Raw genomic sequence first — 26129 nt, forward strand, 5'->3', positions numbered from 1 at the left:
CTATACAAAGTTATCTATCTGTCTATCACTTCTTTATCCATCTATCTATCTATCCATCCATCATCCATTCATGCATCTATCTATCTATCTATCCATCCATCCATCTATCTATCTATCTATCTATCTATCTATCTATCCATCCATCTATCCATCCATCCATCTTCTATCTATCTATCTATCTATCCATCCATCCATCATCTATCTATCTATCTATCTATCTATCTATCTATCTATCTATCTATCTCTCCAATGCCATGTCTTAACATCTAACCCATGCCCTTGTATGTAAAATAAACCCATGGAAAATAAAGACCCTGAAACCTTCCTGGGTTCTGCTAACCTGTAGGTACCCATGTAGTATGTAGAATCTGACAGCTAGCCGGCCCTGGTTTGGTCAAGGAAGACAGAACAAATACTTAGCACATGAAATATGGGTCTAAAACACTCTCTTATGGTCTCTTCTTTCCTTCTCACTTTCTGGAAGTCAAGCATAAAGAAGCGGGATCCAGAGGCGAGTAAAACCTGCCGTAAACCTGCCAGCCCTTGTCTCTTCATTTACAGATATCATCGCTTGAACTGAAAATGACCTCCTGTCTTAGTCTGTTTCCTCTGTCAGGATAAAACAGAAGACCAAAAGCAAGTCAGGGAGGATAGGGTTTTTTCTATTACAGTTCCACATCATAGTCCATTATCAAAGAGAAGTCAGGGCAGGAACTCAGTGAAGGAACCTGGAGGCAGGAGCTGAAGCAGTGGCCATGGAGGAGTGTTGCTTACTGACTTGCTTTCCACGACTTGCTCAGCCTGCTTTCTTACATACTCTAGGAAAACCTGCCTGGGGAGGGCATCATCTACAGCGGGCTGGACCCTCCCCCATCAACCACTAGTTAAGAAAATGCACTATAGGCCGTCCTTAGGGAGGCATTTTCTCAGTGAGAGACCCTCTTCCCAAATGACTCTAGAAATATCAAGTTGACATAAACTAGCCAGTACCCGCCTTAAGGCCTGTCTTGAATACTTGTTCTGCACTGGGTGGCGCTGTTTAGAGACACAGCGGAAGTGGTTTCTGGGGGTGGGGGATAGCCCAGCTTTTGTTTTGGTTCTAGCCTTGATCTCTGCTTCCTGGCCTGCCCAGTGGACAGTCTCTGTTACCCTTGCTGGCCGCCACACACTGACCCCTTCTGCCTTGCTCTGATGGAACGAAATACTCTGAACAGGGAGCCAGCACAAGCCTCTCCACTCTGGGGTTTCTGTCAGGCATTTGTCCCAACATTAACATAACTAATACAAGAATTGTTACTTCAGCAGGGTGTGGTGGTGCACGCCTTTAACCCAAGCACTCATGAGCCAGAGGCAGGCAGATCTCTGTGAGTTCCAGGATAGCCTGGTCTACTTGACAAGATCCAGGTCAACTGAAGATATATAGTGAGGTCTTGTCTCAAAACATAAAACAAGCAAAAACAGAGCGAGAATGGGGAGGAGAAGGGAGAGAGAGAGAGAGAGAGAGAGAGAGAGAGAGAGAGAGAGAGAGAGAGAGAGAGAGAGAGAGAGAGAGAGAGAGAAAGAACATGCTTAAAAGACTGAATTCCTTCTTCTTTGTTTTTTTTTTCTTCAGATTTCCACTCTCGGCCTGGACAGCAACCAGGAAGAACTATTCCCCTAATGGTCAAGAGAGACCCTTTCATCTTTTGAATCACCTTTGGAACAAGGCGCAGACAGTCACCCACACACTTGGTGACACTTCACTTGCTGCTCCTCTGACTGTATCCCTGGAATCACTGGCTTTGTCTCTGCCATGCATAGTGTGCCTGCCCCAGTAACCCTGGGACTTCTCCAGCTCACGGGTCCCCAGGGTCTGGGCTTGAGCTAGACACACATGGCAGTGCCTGATCCACACTTACACAGATGCCTCGCTGCCGTAGAATATTGTTTTAAGATGTGTTGTATTTTTTTTATGCTGGGGAATATTTCTTTAATGATGCAAAGATGTGTTGCATTCCTTTATGTCACATTTGTTTTACTCTGTGAAGCTGTGTTTCTTTGCCTGCCTAAAACATCTGGCTGTTCTAATAAAGAGCTGAACGGCCAAAAGTAAAACAGGAGAAAGGACAGGCAGGGCTGGCAGGCAGAAAGGATAAATAGGAGAAGTCTGTGAGGAGGAAGAGAAGCAAGAGAAAAGGAGAGGAGGATGCTAGGGGCCAGCTGCCAGTCATCCAGCGAAGTAAGAATGGGAAAAAGCCCAGAGACAAAAGGTAGATGGGAGAATTTAAGTTTAAGAAAGCTGGCTAGCATTAAGCCAAGCTAAGACCTGGCTTTCCTAAGTAATAAGCCCCCGTGTGTATTTATTTGGGAACGGGGTGACAGGCCCCGCGAAGTGTAAAGAGTAATGAAACAACCAGCCCTACCTGACTGTCTCCACAGCTACAGGGTGGGCAGCAGGAGACAGGAACGTGAGGCCCCGCGTCTTCCAGGTGTTCTGACTCTCCTAGCACCTCACAGTGCAGCTGCTCATCTTCAACTTTGGCTAATGTTCTGACTCAGACAGTCAAGCTTCCAGCTCATCTGCCCACTAAACACTCAATCCTCTTACTCACGTGGCCAATCTCTCACCTCTACCCAGCTTCGCTTCCCCTCTCTACTCTCATCTGCCAACTTAGTTACTCATCACTTCTGCATCCAGCCATACTCAATCCTCTCATCAATCCACTAGCCAACCTTCCATTCAGACACCTGCCATCCATAGCCCCGCCCATCCCACTGCTAACTACTGCGTGTTGGGTCTTAAATGTCCGACGAAACCTAGTATGCTGAATGAAGCCTTGGTCATTGGACACTATTTGGAAGCCTTAGGAGATGGGATTTAGTTGGAGGAATAAGTCTATTGGACTTAAGTCTTATGTCCTTTAGGGACATACTGATGCCATTGTCCCTTTCTTCCTGCTTCCTGGCTGCCATGAAAAGGAAGTGGGCCGCTTTCTTAGCCCCACCACATGTTCCCCACCACGATGGTCTGCTTCCAGACAGGCCCAGACCAATGAGTCCAACCAACTATGGACTGAAATAGTCACACAAAATTTCCCTTTTTTTTTAATTACAAATACCTTATTTAGAATGTGTTTTTTAGGGGCTGGAGAGATGGCTCAGTGGTTGAGAGCATTGCTTGCTCTTCCCAAGGTCCTGAGTTCAATTCCCAGCAACCACATGGTGGCTCACAACCATCTGTAATGAGATCTGGTGCCCTCTTCTGGCCTGTAGGCATACACACAGACAGAATATTGTATACATAATAAATAAATAAATTTTAAAAATGTGCTTTTTAAAAAAATACAAATACCTTATTTCTCTCTGTGTGTGTGCACATGTGTGTGTGCACATGTGTGCGTGCATACATCCAACAGATACACGTGGAGCCCAGAGGACAATATTCAGGAGTCAGCTCTTTCTTTCTACCATGTGGGTCCTGGGGTTCAACTTCAGGTCATCGGGTCTGGCAGCAGAGTCTTTTATACCCTGAGCCATCTCACAATCGCAGGTTTTCCTCCTCTTACTTGAGTATGCTGAATATTTTGCCACAGCAACAAAAAGCTGACCAACCTTATATTCTGTTTAACCTACTTCACCCAGCTGTTCATCCATCCAACCATCTGCAATCCGTGCACTCATGTATCCAGATACCCCCACGTTCCTTTTCTCTTTTTCTACTCATCCAAATTCTCCCATCTATCACTCTACCTGACACCACACACCTGTGTGTCTGCTTACATGCCTACTGGTTGCCCTGCCTATCTTGCTCAAACAGGGAAATGTACTGAGAGTTTATTCCGAACCTCCTCATGTTTTAAGGACCAGTGGCTAGACATTGACCTATTTACTGGATCTCAGAGCCTATTTGGGAGAACAGATGTGCACATTAACAATTCAGTTGATGCACTAGGAACAATACAGGGAGGGAGTCATCCATGGCAAGCCCTGGTCTGATGAAGAAGCATGAGTTGTTGGATACGGGTCAGTGTGTCTTGGTCCTCCCTGGATCACTCTTTCTAAGCAGAAGATGTGTCCTAGAACAGAGGTATATGAAGGCCATGGCCTTCAATAAGAGTAGAGCAAGGAAAGAAAGACAAGGACCCAGGTGTGTCCCAACCAACGTGTTTCATTAATTAAGTTAGAAGGAATCCAAACCTAGGTCCCAGAGACATAAATTTCACATCATCTGCTTGGAAAATGACACTTATATGTGTTAACATACAACTCAGACAGATCAGACAGAATGTGGTAGAATAACCATAACATGTTTAAACTCCCAAGAGAGTTAAAGGAAGAAGGCAGACTTAGCTGGGGGTCCTGGGGACACTGGGAAGTTTGTTGGCTGTGGTTCTTCAGCCTGTCTCTATGGCATACATCACTTTTGTCCCCTATGGATTAGTATTCTAGCTGTTACCTTCAAGTCTACGAAGTATTAGAGCCACATCACCATGAGAAGATTCCCTAGTGGCCTCCGGTAGAGACATACTCGTGCCCTGGAATTCTGTCGCTCACAGTCACTCATTGGATGACATCTGTCAGGACCTTCCCTTCTCTGGGCTACAACAACCCTGTCTACAAAATAAAATACCTCAGGGCCTTCCTGCCTAGAAACAAGAAAAAGGTGTTCACTCTTTCTGGCTGAGTTTGAGAGAATACCGAAGTACAAGAAGGTCAGGCTGACTTAAGACATCTTGGATGTTTAGTGGAAATCTCTTTCCCAGACTGGAGAACTAGGTCAGTGGGGGAGTGTTTCCTAGTCTGTACAGACCTGGATTGGACACCCAGCACCAAAAATAAATCTGTTCTTCAGCATTTTTGCAGAATCATTCTAGGTGACATTATAAAGTTGCTGAGAAGGGATTATCATGGGGACTCTGCTGTGATCCCAAATTTTATGATCATATTATTATTTAATGATGAGATTGTGGACTCTGGCTGGCTGCTTGCTGTCTGTCATATGAAACAAGTTGAGGACAATGACCTACACATTATGTCAACAACCCAGCCAAAGAAAGCAGAATCCCTATTGTTAACACTGCCCTTTGCAGTGTCTCTCTCCCTTCCAGCCCGAGTTGAGTGGCTGGTACTATGGATGCATGCCTTATGAGGGGGGGTGTCTGGTACCATGGATGCATGCCCTATGAGGGGGGTGTCTGGTACCATGGATGCATGCCTTATGAGGGGGTGGAGGCTGGTACCATGGATGCATGCCTTACGAGGGGGCAGCTGGTACCATGGATGCATGCCTTTTAAGGGGGTGACTCAGGTTTGCACCCTTCTTCTCCTGACAGCACATTTAGAATCCCGCAGCTCTGCAGTATCGTTGACCTTGATTCAGCTGCTGTCTCTCAGATCAGTGTCTTCATTTTAGTGTCTCTGCAGGCAGCAGAGTCTGTGTCATGTGGTGGAGGTTTCCTATGGTCTGTAACATTCAACAACACTGTGGCAAACATTATCAAAAGACTCTGATATCAGCCTGATCCACCTCCCCCAATTCCCTATTCTCTGACCTTAGGAAAAGGAGCAGGGAACACAGAGACCATGGGTTTCCCACAGAAGTAAACATTATATACTAACATGAAGAGATACCAAGACAATAGAGACACTGTCAGAGACAAATGGAAGGGTGTGTTCATTGGATGGATGTTTCAGAAAGGAGCAAATGAATGGGAAAGAGGGCATTCCACATAGCTTTGAGTTATCAAGATGAAGACCTAAGGGTGGCCTCTTAATGTAGCATAGATTGTGTAGAGTACACTTTGCTCACTACTCTGGTTGACCAGAAGGCTAGCCCTATGTAGTCCAACCAGCAAGGGCATAGTAAGATGTGGGCTTTCTCCATAGATGTGGGCTGTGAATGCCATTAGATCTCCTTATGATCTCAAGAACTTGGTGTTCCCAGCAAGATAGTAGGTGACTGGCTTTGCTCCAGCCTTACAGCCAAGGTAAACTCTTGAGAGAGTCAGCTGGGCTAAGGAAGCCAGACAATTCCATGGTCTAGAACCAACAGCCAGGCCAGTCCCTCACCAGAATGAAGTTTTCTAGATTTCTGAACATCCTCATGCTGTTTGGCCTGTTTGCAAATATCCAAGGACCTGGCCTGACTGACTTTCTGTTTCCCAGTAAGTACTGGTTTTCTGTTGTTGTCTGGGAGAAAGGGAAGACCAGGATTAGTTCCTCAGGTTCCGATTGCCTTTCTGCATCTTCTCCCTGGAGGTGACATGGGAAAGGAGGGAGACACTTACAAGGTCTCTTCCGTGTGATGTCCTTTGTGTTACTCCAGGGACAAGGGACTGGGAAAACACTCCTTGAAGGGTCTTTGAAAAGGTGTCTTCTTTGTGGGAGAAAAATCATGGATCCAGCATTTATGGGAAGAGCCCTCAGTTCTCAAGTTCCTTTGTCAGGAACTCTAGGGTCAGAATTGGTGGGTTGAATATTGGTAGCTAGAAGATCTTGAGAGAGAAATATTTAAATTTCATGTAGGCTCTCTGAAACTTGATTTCTTCATTTGAGGAGAATTTTGGCCCTAAGCTTTGTGATAAAGACACAGAGCTTTATCTGTGGGGCAGAGAGCGCAGCTGCTTGCCTGGTAGCCGCTCTGCCGTCATTATGTAGTAGTTGTGATTGCTGTCTCACTAATCCTCGTCACAGCTCCGTGAGGGTAAGTCTTGGCAACATCCATATTTTATTCTTTTAATTTAAAGAAGATAATTTTAAAACATTAAAATACACTATCATTTCCCCCCTTCCTTCTCCTCCCTCCAGTTCCTCTCACGTACCCTCCCCCTGCACACAGCCTTTCAAAATAATGGTCTCTTTTTCTTTAATCTCTGTTGTTATATGTATATCACTGTGTGTGGTGTTTATGGGGTGTGTGTGTGTGTGTGTGTGTGTGTTTGAGTGTGTGTGTGTTTCTGTGTATGTGCCTAAATAAATAAATACACGATGCTGGGTCTGTTTAGGGTTTCTGGTATATATGTGATTTCAGGACTGAACACTGGTATTGGATAAGCAATTAGGAGTCTCTTCCCTAGGAAAGATTATTTCTCCTGCTCTCAGCATCCCTTAGTTGCATGTAGCTCTTTGTCCGACTCCCCTCTTTAAAGATAAGGAAACTAGAGGACATAGGATTTAAATAATTTGCCCAGGATTACACGGCTACCAGCATTCAACTTACCAAATATTTTTCTAAGATAATATTTTTGTTAATCCATTGAGAATTTTATGCAGTGTATTTAATGTTTATTCTCCCACACACATTCATCCCAATAGAGTTAGAAGTCCAAAACCCAGCCGTGGCTGCGGAAGAATCGCTGTACAACGTCGCCCTCCAGAGGAACTCACAAACAAGGCCACAGCGAGACTGATTAGCTAGAACATCCTAAAGTAGCGCTCTAGGCGAGGGGGTTTCGCTCCCAGAGAGGCCTTTCCAGTGTCTTGAGTCAGTTCCGGTTGTTAGGATATGGAGGAGATGCTTCGGATGTCTAGTGCCTAGAAGCCAAGGATGTTGCCAAAGGCCCTACAAAGCACAAGGCAGTTCCCATGGCCAACAGGTGATTATCCAGTCTAAATGTCACCAGCGGCTGAAAATGTCTGCTTCCGCGGCTTGGGGTAGACCAAGGACGGAGGGAAGAAGGGAGAGAGTGGGGGTGTTTGAAGAAGTTTAGGGTGTAGTGTGGGAAACATGAGTGAGGGAAAGGATTCCTTCAGGGTGAACGAACTTGAACATACGCTTCCCTGAACCCCGCAAACCGAAAGCCCCAAGACTCAAAGACTGCCTCCTCTTTAGGGAGATGCCCCCGATTCAGAGAGTACTGCGAACTCAGAGAAAGGGACCTGTGCTCCAGGGACAGGGATTGCCAGAGGAAAGAGAAGTGCTGTTTCTTCAACTGCGGAAAGAAATGTTTAGACCCCAAACAAGGTAACACCACAAGCCTTCTACCCACAGCTCCTCTCCTGCCCACCAGGGCTGCCATTGCCACGGCTCACTGAGGGGTGGTATTTAGGTAAGGTTGATGGATTTAGGGTCTTGCGATTTAGATTCGTTACAGTTCCTGATGTGGTGTGTGGCAGTAATGTTCTTATCCCAGCAGGTAAGGTGAGAGCCTCGGTTTTCCCCAAATAAATGATGGGTGCATGGGTGGGATTGAATCGAACAATTTCTTTTCTTTTCTTTCTTTCTTTCTTTCTTTCTTTCTTTCTTTCTTTCTTTCTTTCTTTCTCTCTCTCTCTCTTTTTTTTTTGGTTTTTCAAGACAGGGTTTCTCTGTAGCTTTGGAGCCTATCCTGGAACTAGCTCTTGTAGACCAGGCTGGCCTCTAACTCTGAGATCCCTCTGAGTGCTGGGATTAAAGGCGTGTGCCACCACCGCCTGACTAAACTGTTTCTGGATGATTTTTCACTGTCATGATTTTTCTGAGTCCCCACCTGGCCATTGTCATCCTAACATATATGTTCGCATTATCGGTGACAAGCAAAGCGATTTATCTTCCTAACTTTTGACTGCTAAGCAGTTGTCTCTCTGTCCATATGAACTGGACTACATACTAGAAAGCATGCCTTGACATTCCAGACCAGAGCTGCAGTTTCAGCTCCGTCTCCACCACCTCTCTGGACTCCCAAAAGGCTATCCGAGATTCTTCATTTCTTTAGAAATAGTTATGGGGTGTTTCAGATGCCCACTTTTTAAGTTCATTTTGCGTTAATAAATATATGAGACAGGTTAATCATGAAGAAAAGGGGTTTATTGAAGTCAGTTTTTGAGGCTGGGACCACACATCATGGGAGGGAGTAGCATAGACCTCATGGGAGATAACGGGCGGCAAAGGTCACACAATCAATGGAAACCAAGAGGGGCTTGGGGTTCTACAATCATTTTGGAGGACATGTTCCAGTTAATCTGGGAGTCTTCCAAGAGATTTCACCTCTTGAAGGTACCACAACCCTGTGGACCAAGACTTGAGGGGGACACACATAATCATACTCAGACCACAGTGCCTGTAATAGCAGCCGACTTGTTCAATGTGGTCGGGTACTACGAAAAGCCTCGAGGTAACCAAACTCAGCGCTGAGTTCAGAATAAAGAGTAGGAGTAAAAGCAAGGCTGATGAGACTCATGGGGGGGGGGTGGCTTGCAAAGCCCTCGGTGGGGGATCCCAGGGAGGCGGAGTGAGCATGACCCTAGTCACTTGGAAAGGCCCTCTGTGTGTTCGGATCATACGGTCCCGGTCTGATGGGCCCGAAGAAAGACTCTCATCTTAATCCTAAGAACCACAGGCTCAAAGATCATCTTATTCCTGAGAACCAGGGCTGGAAGATGAAGAAAAAGCAAGCAGTGAGGTGACCAATATGTGTGACCCTCCAGAGCGTGGGAGGGTGACTGGAGGACTTCCGAGAAAGGGGAAGTGATGGATTCAACCAGAGACAGCTCAGTGAAGGAAAGAGCGGATGGCATTTGGAAAGTACCGAGGAGCATGGAATGTGTCAGCAGAGCAGAGCAGGCAGACAAGGTGACATGTCAGGGTCAGACTCCAGACTTCCTAAATTCGGATCTCAGATCCAGTTTTTAGTGTCTTTTTAAAAATCTTGAACAAATTAATGCTTTGTTTTCTGTGTGCCTCCATTTCTTTACATGATGAAAGGACTCATGCCAATGGCTCTTTAGATCCCTTGGAGGTCTCAGAGCAATGCCAGGCACAGGAGGGAGCCAAACAGTTCACCTTTCTGGCTTGAGAACTAAACAGGAGTGATCACATGCCTTCTTTGTCTCTGAAAGCATCCAGCAAATGGTAGGTGCTCAGGAATAATTTGCTCAGTTCCGGTCAGGGTCCGCCTTACTTCCCCTCTAACGCTCCATAAAGCTCTGTACCATGCCAGCCCACCTGCTGGGCATCAAGCCCTCAAATGAAATCAGACATAATCCCTGAGCACTGGAAATTCACAATCCCAGGAGCAAGACTGGAGACATTTTTAAGAATGATAAGTGAACACACAAGCTTCAAAACCAAGATAGGCTTGATTCGGGCAGTTGCCATGCTGTGGGATACGGCGCGGAGTTAAGAGTCATCACAGAGGAACTGATTTTTGATAAAGACTTTCGAAGGAAGAAGCAGCATTCTGCTAGCAGCAATGGTGCATATGGTTGTGCAGCGGTATTGCCGTGCAGTGTAGCATTGTGTGCTGACTTGGAAATCGCCTTAGCTTGGGGCTCAAAGGGATCCCTCGGCAGAAGAGGCCAGAACCGGCACAGGAGCCAGAAGACGAAGGACCTTGTGAATGACAGGAGAATCTTGTCATGAAGCCGAGGTCTTAACACATGGCGTAACATGATCAGCTTGTTTTCAAATCCATTCGCTCCTCCTCCCTGGTGATCTACATGGTAGATCGATGGGATGAGCCAGGGAGGAAGGCAGGAGGATGCATCGGAGGCTACCTCAATGGACTATGTGGAGACCTGGGCTTGAAGAGCCTGGCAGAGAGTGGAACTGTCAGAAGGACAGAGGAGGAGAAAGCAATTGCTGTGGTCCTTACGGTCATGGAGCTGTGGCTCAGCTGGAGCCTGCGTTAGCTTGCTAGTGCCGCTGCAACCATGTGCCACAGCCTGTTGGTTTCAGCCAATAGTAATGTGTTTTCTGACGTTCTGCAGGCTCAAAGGAAGAGGTTAGGTGACAGTGATGTCCCAAGAGGTCAGAAGAACATTTCGTGGAGTCTTTTCTCTCCTTCCACTTTTTCATGGGCTGTGGGATTGAACTCAGGTCCTCTGGCTTACATAGGAAGTGCCTATATCTCCCTGGCTCATGAGTGAGAACTTAATCACACATCTCTCTATTAATATCTGGTGGCTTGCTGGCAATCTTTGGCATCCCGTGGCTTGTAGATTCTCATTCTGATCTCAACTTTCAAGTCCACACGGTATCCTTCCTGTGTGTGCATCTCTGTCCAAACTCACTCCTTCCGTACTCCAACATGCTACCACCTCAGTTGATTATGTCTACAGGCTGAAGATACAGTTCAATAATACAGCACTTGCCTAGCATGTATGAGGTCTCCAGTCCATTCTTAGTATCCCCAAAACTAGGGCAGGGAGGGTGTCACCTGTGTGGTAATTCTTTCGTCATACTGTGATAAAACACCCAACAGAAACAACTAATGTACGAAAGGTTTCTTTGGGCTCGTGACTTTAAAGGGCCTCTGTACGTCACCATGGAAACAGCATGGTGGAGTTCGTGGTGTCGGAAGCACGTGGTGGAGAAGGAGGGCTAGGCTTAGGAACCGGCTTAGGAACTGGGCCTAGGCTATAACCTTGAAACGCCCTCCCTTAGTGACCCACTTCCTCCAGCCAGGCTCCACCTCCTAACAGGCCCCACAGCATGCCCCCACAAATTATCATCCCCCAAAATGACAAGTGTTCAAAATGTAAGCCTGTGGGGAAACATTTCATGTTCAAACCATAAGCACCTGCAAAGATCCGACCTCTGGGGATATAGATACTCACCATCGTGCTCCCGGCAAGCAGGTGCAGTGTGTTCGTGGTGCTTAACCCCTAGAGTGTGAGAGGAAGAGGAATCTGTCCCAAATTCATTCACAGAGGCTTCACAGTGGCTGGGGGTGGGGAGAGAAGAATGGCATTGTTCTGTTTTGGGTCACACACTCTTGAGTTCTCTGCTCTCTCCGCAGATATATGCAGCCTGCCGAAGGACTCTGGCTACTGTTTGGCTTATTTCCCTCGCTGGTTTTATAATAAAGAAAACAGCACGTGCCAACTCTTCATATACGGCGGCTGCCAGGGAAACAACAACAACTTCCAATCCCAAAGTCTATGCCAGAGAGTCTGCCAGAAGAAAAGTGAGTCTTGGAGGCGCCCTAACATCCCCACCAGGGCCATGTGGGAGGTGTGGGTTGGCCTGTCCCAAAGCAGCTAGGTCCTTCTCCGACCCGACAGAATTAGATCTGATCAGGAGCTGGTTGGGAGGGTTGATCTGATCAGGAGCTGGGGAGGGTTGGGGGAAAGACAGGACGGTACTGTGGCCCTCTGGAAACTGGATGTGGGAAGGTATGGGGGAGTTAGCAAACAAAAAGGGATTTGGGGGGGGGGTGTGGAAGGGGACGAAGAAGGGTTCCAAAGACCAACTGAAAAACGATCAGTGTCTAGTTCCACCCGGGCACACTGGCCAGGGAACCATCCCAGGCCAGCAACTTCCTCAACCCCATTTTGCCGGCAATCCAATTCTGTCCATTTTTCCTTGAAAGACCAAACTGACTGGTTTTAATATGCTTTGGAGTTCGCATACAAAATAATAAGTTTCATTATATTTTCACCCCTTGATGTTTGCACTTTGCTCACTTTCAACCATCATCGATGAACCCCACTTTGGATCCCCTCCCATGGAAAGATGTAGAAACATAACTCAGGTTCCAGAGGTAAACTGAGCCCAAGATTCTCAGCTATATCTTGTGTCTGTGTTCTCAACAGGCTCTTCCCCCTGAATAGGGGACATGCTGCAAAACCCATCAGGATTTGACTTCTGCTCCAAGCTTGGTATACCTGCTGGCTCCTCCAGAGTGGTCTCTGGTGACTGCTCCAGGCACTCCGAGGCGTTAGGTCTTCCCAGCATTGAACCCCAGGATGCCTCCCCTCCCACCATCTCCAGTCCCTAATTATAATACCTTCCCTTAGGATCCTCTAACAATGCCTCGACTGCTCAGCTCTGTGTAGCCCTCAACTTTACTCAGTAAAGTATTGGCTTCACCCTGTGCCTCTGAGACTGGGTAATTCACACATCTTCAGTGTGGGGAGAATGAGGAAATGGGAAAGCTTCTGATGACATCACTCAAGGGCTTGTGGACACCACATCCTTAAAAATTGGGAAGCGCAGGGATCTTGGGTTTTTTTTTGTGTGTGTGTGTGTGTTTTCTCCTCTGTCTAAGGCCTGTGGGCAATGTCTCTAGGACAAGGGTTAGGGGCATCTTTGGGAAAGTCCCCCAAGGAACACAAGATGGCGACTGTGGCAGGTGACTCACAAGAGTGTACACTGCAGCAGGAACTGTTTCTGCCGCACCTCGACATACTTGATTCCCAGCCAACAACCTGCAACAGCAAACGTGTTTCAGCGCACACTTTTTTCCATCTAATTTTTTTAATTGCTGTATTTTAAGTTGGTTGCTGCTGGGAATTGTAACACACTCCCACTAGGTATATTTTAGAGAGTCATGTGAACCAATAAAACATGCCTCCAAATTTTCCTCATCTATCTCCAGTAACAGGGACGCTGATACTGGTCCAGTGTTCCCCCATTGTCCCTGGATGCCTGAGGTCTTTAACTCAGCAACCACATTCCAGAATGTTCCACATTCAAGCTGAGTAGGCTCCAAGGGATCCAAAAATAATTGTGGGTCAGAAAGTAGAGTGAAACTTTGGCATAAGACAGAATGCAATTCAACCACAAGAATGGGGAACTAACACTGTTCTGCTGTGGATGAGCATACAGTGGTAGCTGGGGGCGTGGCTTAGAACGTGCCACACAGGCATGAGTTCCTGAGTTCAATTCCCCAGATCCCATATAAAGCCAGGCAGGGTAGCACATACCTGTAATTACAGTGCTCCTTCATTGAGATGGGCACAGAAGACAGAGGAACTGCAGAAGCTTGCGGATCAGCTGGCCTGGAGGATATGCAGAACGGGGGGTGGGCCTGGGCAACAAGGATAGAAAACAAGGTAGAAAAGGAAATCCCACATCGGAGATTGTCCTATGGCCACTACACATAGGCCATGAAAACCTCACTACACACACACACACACACACACACACACACAAACACACATGCACGTGCGCATGCACACACACACTGAACTGTGTAATTCCATTTACACAAAATATCTAGGAGTTGGGCATGGTGGTTCAGGCCTGTATTCACAGATACTCAGGAAGCAGAGACAGGAGGATTACAGGTTCAAGGCCTGCCTAGGCAAGTTAGTAAAAGTCTGTGTCAATTCTAAAAAAAGAAGGGGGGAAGGGCTAGATTAGGAATGTAGCTCAGAGGTAGGGCATTTGTTGTGTGAGGCCCTGGACTGAAATCCCACCGTGGGCAAAGAAAAACACAGCAGGAAACAGGCTGAGGGGCTGGAGGGAAACTGAGCTCGTGGGACGAGGTTTATAGCTAGGGTGATAGAAAACACTTTGGAAGCAGTAGATATGGCCCACAGTCATGTGAATGTACTAATGGAGAAGACAGATTCCATATTTAGAAAAGATCAATTCTTTTCTGGAGGAATTTGGCCACGGGTTTTTGAGATGCACGCCATGGAAATGGCTCTTGCATCTGCAGATGGAGTCCTAGGTGAGTCAAGTGTAGCTGGCTGCAGCCAACATCCCTGCCTCAGTCTCCCCTTGCACTGCTCACATGTGTCCACACTGTGTCCACTCCCTCACTAATGCTCCAAGACTTGTGTTGAGGGAATATTTCAGAACTATCAAAGAGCCTTTTGGTTCCCCCCTGCAGCTGACTCTGAGTCATTGGTTCCCGTGGCCTCTGCTAACCTGCTCTTGGGGCACAGGCCCTCAGAGCCACTACTTTCCTGCCTTCAAGATGCCATCACCTATCCAGATGCTAACCAGGAACCTTAGGTTTTGCCCACCTAACAGTCTTTACTCTGGGATGGTGGCAGAAAAAGACACGTGGGTCAAAGACAAGAGAGAGAAAACCGAAGGGAGCTGAAGGGTAAGGAGACAGAGACTCGGGCAGAGTCATTGAAAAGGAGGCACAGGACAAAAACCACAGATAATTAGGCCAGAGAGGGAGACAAGATGCAGCCAAGGCAGGATGCAGCTCGACTGATCTAATGCTGGCCTAGCATGCCTGAAGCCCCCAGCCCCAGCCCAGTCCCACGTAAACCAGGGGAGGTGATACAGGTCTGTAGTCTCAGCACTGGGGAGGTGGATGCAGAAGGAGCAGAAGTCGTCTACTTCATACCAAGCCTGGGATAGATGGGATCCTGTCTCAAAAGAGAGAGGGGTGGAGGGAGGAGTAAATCGAGGAGAAAGGGAGGATGGGAGAAAAGAAAGTATTGAAGAAGAGAGGAATCACAGAGAAAAAGGACTAGGATATTCCCAAACGCCAATTTGCCCCTGGAAAAAGGAAGGTTCTGGAATCACATGACTTTGCTAAGAGATTCTAGAAGACTTCAAGCAAGTATACCCTCTCCCTAATAGGCCAGAGAGCCAGAGACCTCAGCTTGCAGAGGCCCAGACCAGAGAGTCAGAGGCCTTTCTTCCACAGTGTGACTGTGAGTACATCTAGGCCACAAATGGCCTCCGGGAGGGAACATGACTGGCTCGTGTCCAGAGTTGCTTCCTTGACGGTTGGGGCACAGAGCCTCAGAGCAGAAGCCGGAGCCACTGACCAGTTCCACACAAATTAATGCCTCTGGCCAGACAACTGCTTCTTAAAATGAGACTCTGGGAACTTCTGCCATTCCTGGTCCCCTTCATCTTCTTGTGGGGCATCCAGGAACCTGAGCTGGCAGAGGGGTTCCTTACCAGTAAGTACTGGGGTACAGTTCTTAATATGGAGAGAAGTAGCTTGATGGGGTCAAAGAACAAAACACACTGCAGATGAGAGGGTTTCCCCAACCCGGTCCCAGCCCCTGGTAGGAGTGAGATGTTTGGGGTCACTGTTTCCCCATCATCCTGGAGAGGTGCCCTGGGTCACACAGGGGCCTCTGTCTGCCATTATAAGGAATTCTTCATGGAGGTGCCGGGACCAGTGTGCATTAAATGGACTTTGGAGATCAATAGTCAAAGGGATCTCCATTTAAGGATGAGCCTCTCCCTAGCAGCACCCCAGCAGCTTCCTCGCCTGCCCACTGCAGCTCCCCAAAGCTTTCCTGTATCCACAGGACCTTATCTGTGTGCCGAAGAAAAGCCTCCAGGGTTCCTTCAGATGGTGAAGCAGGGAGGTTTCACCCTTACCAGCTAAAACACACGGAGCACTTGAAGGTCGTGGGGAAAGTGAGTGATCAGGAGGCCGTGTGACAGGAGCAAATTCCGGGTCCACTCCTTGAGAGCTGTGTGACCTGCAAAAACCCACAGAGCCTCGCATGCTCTGGATGCCTCTGCTCACTCTGTGGGACACTGGCAGGGCTTACTCTGAATTGTGTACTAAGGAGGAAGGAGAAAGACCAAGGGTTCAGGAAGTCTTTATCAGTAGTAATCACTGTTCTTTTAGCCTAGGCATCTTGACCAAGGCTTTTCAAACTTTGTTCCATTAGCCTTCAGGATGACAATCTAGGCAAACACTGAGCTACAGGGCCCAACGAAGGCCAAAGACAAATGATCAGAACAGTCCCAAAGGAGCAGGTCCCTCTCGGGGGGGGGAATCATGTAGGGGGTGGAGAGAGAGCTGAAGAAGGTCCTGGGGATTAAGTGCTGAGTCGCTGCAGGGGGCAGTGGGGCCAGTGCTGTGAAAACCCTGAGCCCCTGAGGGTTGCCTCTCCTAGTGCCAGGTGAGGGGCCAACAAGCTTCCTCAGCTCTGCAGTGGTACCTTGGACCCAGGAAGGAAGAACAGTATCTCCTTCAACTTCTCAGGGAAGCACATCTTTTCCTCCTACAGAAACATGCCCCAGAGTTAGAATGAAGTGCGAAATTGAGGAAAGAAACGAATGCACAAGGCACAGACACTGTCCCAACAAGAAGAGATGCTGCCTGTTCAGCTGTGGCAAGAAGTGCTTAGACCTCAAACAAGGTACCTCTCTGACCCCTGAGCTGCCCCCGTCCTCCTGCTTTCATGTTTCCCCACCCATTCATGAGGGCGGGTGTTCACTGAGACCCCGTGGCATCGTCTACCTGATGCGGATCTTGTAGGTACCGGCCACGGAGACCTGTTCTGAAACAGTTGGCGTCTATATGAGTAAAGGATCTGACTGAGGTTCTTTTTCCTTTCTGAACCTCATTTCTTCTTAAGATATAGCTGGGCACTGGGTTATGTGACCCCTTGACTACGCTCAGGTGCTGTTCTGAGATGCCAAGTAGCTCTCCAAGTCTCATCAAGCAGCAACAGATGCATCTGGATGTAGGATGAGCATGAGGCAGGTGTCGAGTATTTGCTGGCTTGTTTGTCCAGGCCTTGGACTAACATAAAACCCAGGACGCCTCCCCTCATCGCGTTAACCTCCTATACTCTTTCCTCTCTGCGCACATCCTTGAGCTCCACACAAGACCCTCAAAACTACTCACCCATTTATCAATCAGCAAATATTTACGGGTGCTCGTGACACCCAGGATTGGCTACTCAATGAGGCCACCAAAGCTTTTCCTGGAAAAGCCATATAGGACTTGGAATCTGAAGGACGGGTAGTGTGCAGGCAAACACAGGGAGGAGTAGCTTTCCAGACACCAGCAAATGCTCATGGGAAAAACCTGTGCTAGGAGATACGCGATCAGGCGTGGAAACACTGGGAGGTGGAGAAGGTAGAGCTGGATGAGAGAGAGTGCTCAGACATCCGGACGTGATCCTCCCTGTGATCCTAACCCCTGACCGTGGTCTACTCAGGTTCTGGTTGCTGAATCAGGGAATTAAGGCTGACCTCAACCTTGACATCCTCCTGCCTCAGCCTTTGGGTGTCTGGGGTTTTAAGCAAGCACCACCATATCTGGTGATTCATCTACACTTATCTCCCTCACTGGTGTGTGACATCAGGGAGTGACTTCACCTCTCCAAGTCTCATGCCCTCCACCTGCAATGAGAACAGAAAGAGAACAGAGGAAATGTCAGCATGTGTCAAAGGCTAAGACCCACGGCCAACGCTCTAATAGCTAAACTTGCGTGATTGTAATGGTACTTTTCAGTGGTGAAATCACTTGTTCATTAAGTGCTTAAGTTTGGGATCTTTCTCTCTTTCCTTCCTTCCTTCCTTCCTTCCTTCCTTTATTTGTTTATTTATTTATGAGAACATTCCTGAAACATCCATTTCTTGCCAAAGATCTGCTCAGAACGGCTGTACCGGGCTAAGGTACAGTATTTGCTCATGAAGAACTCAATTCTCGAGCAGTCAGAAAATATGGATAAACCCACGATAAATCTTCATCACAGACATAAAATGGATGCATTAAAATCAAGGGGTAAAGCACAGACCCAGGAGACATCAGAAAGGCAATGATGCTGGGAGTGTTTAGATATTGCAGACACGGTCTTCTGTATAGCTCAGGGCAGCCTTGAAATTGCTGTAATCCTCCTGCCTCGGCTTCCCAAGTGCTGGGATGTCAGGCAAATGCCACCACACCTGGCTACTGGAAGGGTTCTGAAGAATGAATAGGAGTGTGCCTTGCTAGCCAGAGCAACTCGGGCATTGAGCAGGTGTGAAGGCGTGGAGACTGGGGAGTAGGCTGACTTTCAAGGAGAGTTTGAAAAAATGAGCATTAGGAGCAGCAAAAGAGAGAAGCTTTGCAGAGGGAGGTATGGGCTTTGGGGTTGGAAGATAACTTTGTCCTGAGCCAGTGCATCAGCTCCTCTGTGGACTGGAGATGTTTTAACTTAGATGGTGGCCATTCCTGGCAGAGAGGAAAGAGATGGCCATCCTTGCCATTTATGAGGTCAAGTCATCAAGCAGTCATGGTTCAGATGCTGGGGAGAGACAATGGTGGCGTCTGCTCCTGGGATGGTCCTGTCCCGACCAGCAAGGTGGTTCTTTGTGTTGTCATCCTGCAGCTGAGAAAAAGAAGAACAAAGAGGCTGAAGTGACTGGTCAGATTCCCACGGAACTGGAAGCACAGCTCTGAGCTAGACAAAGAGAGCAGTGGACAGAGGAAGGGGGCAGGGCTGTTCCTGAGGAGACAGGCATCCAAATATCTGTCTCCCATGACTTCCCCACAGATGTATGCAGTCTGCCACAGGATCCTGGCCCCTGCTTGGCTTACTTTCCACGCTGGTGGTATAATAAAGAAACTGAGGTGTGTACCGAATTCATCTATGGTGGCTGCCAAGGGAATCCTAACAACTTCCAAACTGAACATATCTGCAGAGTTTTCTGCAAAAAGAAACGTAAGTGCTAAAGGTACCCAGTCTGCATTTCTACTAAAGTTAAACAGCAATCTGAGCATCAGTCCTTTCCAAGACCTGGGCAGTCCTGGAGGTGCAAATGGAAGGACCCGGGAAAGAGAGGATAGGAGGGGGCAGTGGGCAAAGGGAAGCCTGCAAGTCTGGGGGTAGCAGTGGGAAAAGAAAGGACACAGGAGCAGGGAGTGTGTAGTAGGAGCTGTGGGCAGCTTCCCGCCGCCTGGCTCCCGGCTGCCTGGCTAGCTTATGCCCCGAAATAACAATACACAAACTGTATTCATTTAAACACTGCCTGGCCCATTAGTTTCAGCCTCTTATTAGCTAATTCTCACATCTTGCTTTAACCCATATTTAGTAATGTATGTGGCACCATGGGTGGTGTCTTACCGGGAAAGATTCCGCATGTCTGACCTGGTTGCTGGCTCCATGGCGTCTGTCTCAGAGAGGACAGGCATGGCGATTGACTAACTTCCCTTCTTCCAGCATTCTGTTCTGTCTACTCCACCTATCTAAATCCTGCCCTATCAAAAAGCCAAGGCAGTTTCTTTATTAACCAATGAGAGTCCTCCATCAGGAGTGCCCGACCCAACTCAGAGGAGGAGCATATGAGCTGCCATGGTCACCACACTGAGTTAACAGGTATAAAGTGGTATAAATTAGAAGGTGCAGTCTGAGCCCCGCACAACCATCATTTCTGGTTTCCCTGCTTGCCCGAGGATGTGAAAATCATCTCATCCTTTTCCATTAGCTGAAAGATCTGGTTCCCACGGTGACTGAAGCCCAGCATCTCCATCCTTACCCTTGTGTTTTGCAGACCTATCTTCCTGGATATGATAAGACTAAGCTGGAAGAAGCTCTAGGTTTTGGCTCCTAATCTGAGACTTGCTTCTGGTGAGTCCAAGGATACTCTAGATTGGCTAACAGCAGCCAAGCCTTAGCCACTAAGACTCTGGCTGCTCCCACAACAGAACCCCTGAATTTGTTTATTCTCTTTCCCTCACCCCAGCGTCTCTTCAAACGTAATGTCCTTTAACCTTTGACCCCTTCTCAGTGTAAGACCCTATGACCTCAACTTTCAGGACTCTCATTTATTCCTATGAAGATTCTAGTTCCTCCTAATAAAGGATCATGTGAGTTCTGATGTTTCAGAATCTAAATAACTTCTCTGTTGTCTGCAGATGTTCACATCTGTTCACAGCTCTCTGTATAAAGATGTTCATGTCTGTTCATATCCCTATGTACGCAGACATTCATGTCTGTTCACAACCTTCTGTGTGCAGATGTTCCCAGCCTTTTTTTATGCAGTTGTTAACATCTGATGCTCACTTCTGTTTGCAGCCCTCTGCATGCACATTTGCATGTTATTATGTAGAGACAAAACTTAAGGATCACACACACACACACACCCTGTTAGACAAATTTATTAAAGTTTCAGAGTAAAAAATGAATATGCAAATATATGTGGTGATTCTATATACCAATAAAGTTCCACAAGAGAAAAATTTAGAGAATAATCATGTTTTCATCAGTAACAGCAAAACAAACAAACAAAAAAGCAAAGTTCTTCAAATCATCAAAAGGGTAAAAGATGTATGCACCAAAAGTCATGAAGTATTGATCAGGAGAATTAAAAAGCAAAACAAAGATATATGAAAACTTCTTAAGTTCATAAATAAAAAGATTTCATATAGCCAAAATGCCCAGACTACTCCCAACCTGTTGTGGAATATTCCTTTATACTGTATGAAGGCATTGGGATTGGTTTAATAAAAAGCTAAACACCCAATAGCGAGGCAGGAAGTATAGGTGGGACTTCTGGACAGAGAGAACTCTGGGGGGAAAAGGCAGAGTCACCAGCCAGACATGGAATAACCAAGACGGGCATAATGGAGATGAGGAAATGAACATGTGGGAGAGTGTAGATTAAAAAACATGGGTTAGTTTGAGTTAAGAACTAATGGGACAAGCCTAAGCTAAGACTGAGCTTTCATAATTAATAAGTCTCTTTGTCATTTTTTGTGAGCTAGTGGCCCAAAAAGAAAAGTCCATTTGCACCAACCATCTATACATTCCACACAACAAAAGCATTAAAACAGAAAAAAAGAATAAGGCCTAAATTTAAATCTCATTGTTGCCCATAGCAACACCCTAGTGCATCCTAGTGTGTACCCTAACTAGGACAGAGCAGGGTGGAGGGAGTCCCTTCCCAAGGTATTTCCCTTCCATAACAGGAAGGTCAATGATTGATGATATCAGACAGTACTTTCCACTTCTGGGAAAACATGGCATCGAAGGAATCCTGCCAGATTCGATAAGCACCTGTGACTCCATTCTTCAGTCCTGCTTGGGTTTGCCATACGTGAGTGACTAGAACGAATTGTTCCTGCCCCTGCACCAATGAGAACCTTAGAAATGGCTAGTGTGTACCCTGTGGTGATAAGATCTGTTCCCAGTTCTGCTCAGGAATGAACATGCAGTTTTCAGGGCTGTGCTCAGAGAACTCCTGCACCGAAGGACCTCAGTGGAGCTGAACGGCCCTACGTCTCTGTGTTACTTCCTCATTGTAGTAGACACCCCCAGGGAAGCAACCGTTGGTTGTTTTCAGGGTGAAGGACCCCTCATCTTTCTCTCCTGATGTTCCCCTTGGATCTGCCTCCAGAACCAGAAATATATAAGGGAGCTTGGGTAATTTGGAAACGGTCATCCAGGCTAACCAAACCACACCTTTTGTATCTACGTGTGTACAAATGGAAAGTTCTAATAAAAATGAGCTTGTCCAAGACCACACAGTAGTACGCCATAACAAAATGAGCTAAAACTTAGCCCTGAAGAGTGGCTAGGGCCGGCATGATGGTGCCAGAGCTGTCACACAGAGAAGCTCTGTCTCGGAAAACATAAAACAAAAAATACAGGTGCCTTTAGGGACTGCTTGTTACTTTGATTTTAATATTTGGCATCTAACTCTCTTTCCTGGAGTTGAAGAATCTTGCTTGGAATTAAAACCACCATTTCTGTTAGGGCTGAGAAACCCAGACTCTTAATCTTTATTAATCAAGATCCAGTAAAGAACACAGACACAGCAGGGTTGGGAGACAGCGATAACTCTCTTAGAATCCCCGGAATCCACACATATGGAATAAAGCCAGGCACAATGGCGCTTGTCTGAAATCTCCAGCGCTTCTAGAGGGAGAAGGGAGGCAGGAATGGGAGAATTCCCGGGAATGTGTGGGCCAGCTAGACTGCTGTCCACAGCAGTGAATGCCAAGAACCCCTGTCTCAAATAAGGTGGAAGGCAAGGACCAGCTCTCAAGGTTAGTCTCTGACCGCCAGGCGCGTACCATGGCCCGCAGGCAGGAGCAAAGTGTGTATGGCACACAGACGATACACACATAGAAAATGAACAAATAACCCAGGAACAAAAGTGGGCATTTGAAACATGGGGTTTATAGTTGCATGAGTGTTGGAGAGTTAGGAGGAAGAGAGGGAAACTGAGGCATTGTTGCTTCTAGATTTGTAAGCATAGGGATCATTTGATTGGAAGGATCTCAGAGTTCATGGAAGGGACCCAAGTGAACCTGGAGCTGATACTTGTGGAAGAACAAGTGGGATGTGTGTACCTGGCCTCTCCCTTCTAGAATGTGCTGCGGCTGGATTCAGACCTTTAAGGGTTCCGATGGTTTTTGGGTGGAAAGGCATGGCCACCTCAAGATGCTATCTAAGGGGAAAGAAAAAAGGAAAAAAAAACAGATTTGGGGAGCTGGAGAGATGGCTCAGTGGTTAAGAGCACTGGCTGCTCTTCCAGAGGTCTTGAGTTCAATTCCCAGCAACCACATGATGGCTCACAGCCATCTGTAATGAGATCTGGTGCCCTCCTCTGGCATGAGGGCATACATGGAGGCAGAATGTTGTATACATAATAAATAAATAAATAAATAAATGAATAAATAAATGAATGAATAAATAATAAATAGAGATTTGGAGGCTGCCAGAAGTCAGTGAAGGGACACATAGCCTGCAGAGTCCTATTCCCGATACATACAGAGCATGGGTTTGTTGCTGGGAGACAGTAGGTACGAAATAAGCATATTTATTCTCCCAGCCTCCCTTGCGGCCAGGAGGAAATGGGCAGGCAATGCAGGTGATCACTCAGACTCTCCCATCTCAGATACTGCTATGGTTTGACTTTTTTTTTTAATGAGTCTCACTATGTAGCTCAAACTGGAGACATACTGCCACACCCTATGCTAATATCATGTTCTTGGTGAGTTTTATCAAATGCAGAGCCCATCCCTCTTAATTCATCACATTCATACGTTAGCCCATGCCTGATTCTTCCTATTAATTTTGCTCTGAAGACCCAGCCTTCATATCTGCCTTTCCTGTTAAATGCTCTCTAACAACTCACTGCATTTGCAATATGCCCGATTTTTCTTCCTTCTGCCACTGGTTTCTTCTTTATTGTCTATGTCAATTGGTTGCCTTATTAGGTGAAACGAACACATAATCAGTGTTATTTCTAATGCAGTGCTGGAAGGACACGGAGATGTCAGAAGTATGACCACCTGGGATCTACTGGATTCACATCTAAGGAGAATTGCCTATTTCCGCCTCCTACTCAAAATAAATGCATTTCTGAACCAAGGTTGGGTGGCGGTGGCGCACGCCTTTAATCCCAGCACTCGGGAGACAGAGACAGGCGGATCTCTATGAGTTGGAGGACAGCCTGGTCTACAGAGCAAGTTCTAGGCCAGCTGAGGCCACACAAAAAGACCCTGCCTCAAAAAAGTAAATAAATAAAAACAAATAATAAAGACAATAGTCGGGCATAGCGGCACAGGCTTTTGATCACAGTACTCAGAAGATCTGAGCTAGCCTGGTTTACATAGTGAGACCCTACCCCAAAATACATACATACATACATACATAAATAAATAATAAATAAATAAATAAAGACAATAACACCTATCAGCAATAACTATTATTATATATTAAGAACTCCTAGAAGTCAATAACACACAACTAATACAGTAAGAAAGTTGGCAAAAGATGGGGCTGAGAAAATAACTTAGGTGGTAGAGTTTCCAAGCCCCTGAGCTCAGGCCTCCATACCACAAAACAAAAAGAACAAGGAACAGAAAAATTAAGAAGGGAAGGAAAGGAAGAATGAGTAAAGACCTTAAAAGGCATTTTTCCTGACAGGACATACAAATTTAGGAGCTGAAGGGGGGCTCAGCAGTTAAGAGCCTGTACTCAGGACCTGAGTTTGATTCCCAGCCCTCATGTTGGAGGCTCACAACCACCTGGAACTCCAGCTCAAGGGGACCAATGCTTCTAGCCTCCATAGGCACCCATACTCACAAGAACATACCCCTCAACACATGCATACACACATAACTAAAAATAAGCCAGAAGGTGGTGCATGCCTTTGACCCCAGCACTTTGGAGGCAGGGGCAGGCAGATCTTTGAGTTCAAGGCCAGCCTGATCTACAGAGTGAGTTCCAGGACAGCTAGGACTACACAGAGAAACTCTGTCAGATAAACAAAACAAAACAAACAAACCCCCCCCAAACCCAAAGAAATAAAAACAAAAACAAACAAAAAGAAAATAAATAAAAAACAACCCTTTTTAAACAAAAGAATATATTAATTTTAAAAAACAAACTTTCATTCTTTTTCTATTTTTTTTAGACAGGGCTTCATATGACCCAGGCTGGCCTTGAACTCACTATTTAGCCAAGGGTGACCTTGAACTTGTAATCCTCCTGCCTCAACTCTAAGTACTGGGACGGCATACACAAACTACAGCTTGATTTTATACTGAACTTTTGTGATTCTTCTTAAATCCACTGAATCTGCTCCTTTTCCACCCAGATGACAGGTTCTAACTTCTGACCAAGTGTATGTTGTTCCCATAACTCCCTGGGGCGGCACCCAGGTGTGATGGAGGCAGCACCTGGCAGTAGGATCAATACAACGTAAGAGACTTGAGAAATGTCTCTTTAACGACCAAGTGGCACAAATCATGGGGGCCGAACAGATCAGCGACACAGTTGTGGCTCTGAAACTTAGCAGCTGAATCTTCTTGCGAAATGGGGTGCTTCTGTGTATTTTCTGTTGCTATAACAAAATGCCTGAGACTGGATGGCTTATTTTAAAAGGGGGTTTACTTAATCAAAAAAAAAAAATTGGAAAGTGGGGGTGGAGAGACATACTGGAGGTGGCTCGGGGGTTAAGAGCACTGGCTGCTCCTCCAGAGGTCCTGAGTTCAGTTCCCAGCAACCACCCATAATGAGATTTGGTGGTGCCCTCTTCTGGCCCGTAAGCAGACACACAAGCAGAACACTGTACACATAGTAAATAGGCAGGCAGGCAGACAGACAGACAGACAGACAGGTAATTGGAAACTGAAAGTCAAAGATGAGAAGTCCCCTCGGCTTGACTTTCACCACCCCCACCCCAATCAGCTGTGTCACAGGGTGACTGGTGGCATTACGGCAGGAGGACATTTGAAAAGAAGAGACCATATGTTGGACAGGACGTCAGAGAAACTCAGGCTTGTCCTTTCTGAGGATTTATTTTCCTTTTAATGACGTATGTGGTATGCGAAGGGGGTCGTTCACCCGTGTACAGGTGCCCACTGAGGCCACACGCATTGGATTCTCTTGGAGCCGGAGTTACAGGAAATATGAGCTGGCCAGCTTGTATGTCAGGACCCCAAGTCAGGTCCTGTGTAAACTTCACGGACAAGCAGTGTGTGTGGTGTATTCTGAGTGGTGCCTGGAAATGCGAAGGCACACCGCTGGGAGTAACTGTGGTCCCATTCCTGTTGAAGGAGCTTCAGGACTGACATGGTGGCCCATCGACTTCAGAGTTCAGATCAGATATGTCCTGGAGGAGAGAGAGGTTGTGCTTTGCCGGGACTCTCTGTTCCTGCAGCAGCCAGCCCTGGCAGCAGCAGTTAGGGGCTGGTGAGCAGGACACAGAGTCAGCTCCTCCTCCTAGGCTCTTCTCTGCCTGAATAAGACAGCTCCAGACTGTGCCGCTGACGGCAGACACC

At 46.8% G+C, this 26129-nt stretch overlaps 1 protein-coding gene across 1 annotated transcript; it reads left to right on the forward strand.

Annotated features, from left to right (window-relative positions):
* The first annotated feature begins 6052 nt into the window (after positions 1 to 6052).
* LOC119815125 lies at positions 6053 to 18794 on the forward strand. Its single transcript, XM_038331314.2, has 5 exons — positions 6053 to 6143; positions 7811 to 7942; positions 11697 to 11864; positions 16630 to 16876; positions 18554 to 18794. The coding sequence occupies exons 1-5, from the start codon at positions 6053 to 6055 to the stop codon at positions 18792 to 18794; spliced, it is 879 nt and encodes a 292-aa protein (XP_038187242.2).
* The last annotated feature ends 7335 nt before the right edge of the window (positions 18795 to 26129 follow it).

The sequence above is a fragment of the Arvicola amphibius genome, chromosome 5, assembly GCF_903992535.2.
Source record: "Arvicola amphibius chromosome 5, mArvAmp1.2, whole genome shotgun sequence".
In the NCBI taxonomy this organism is placed as follows: Eukaryota; Metazoa; Chordata; class Mammalia; order Rodentia; family Cricetidae; genus Arvicola; species Arvicola amphibius.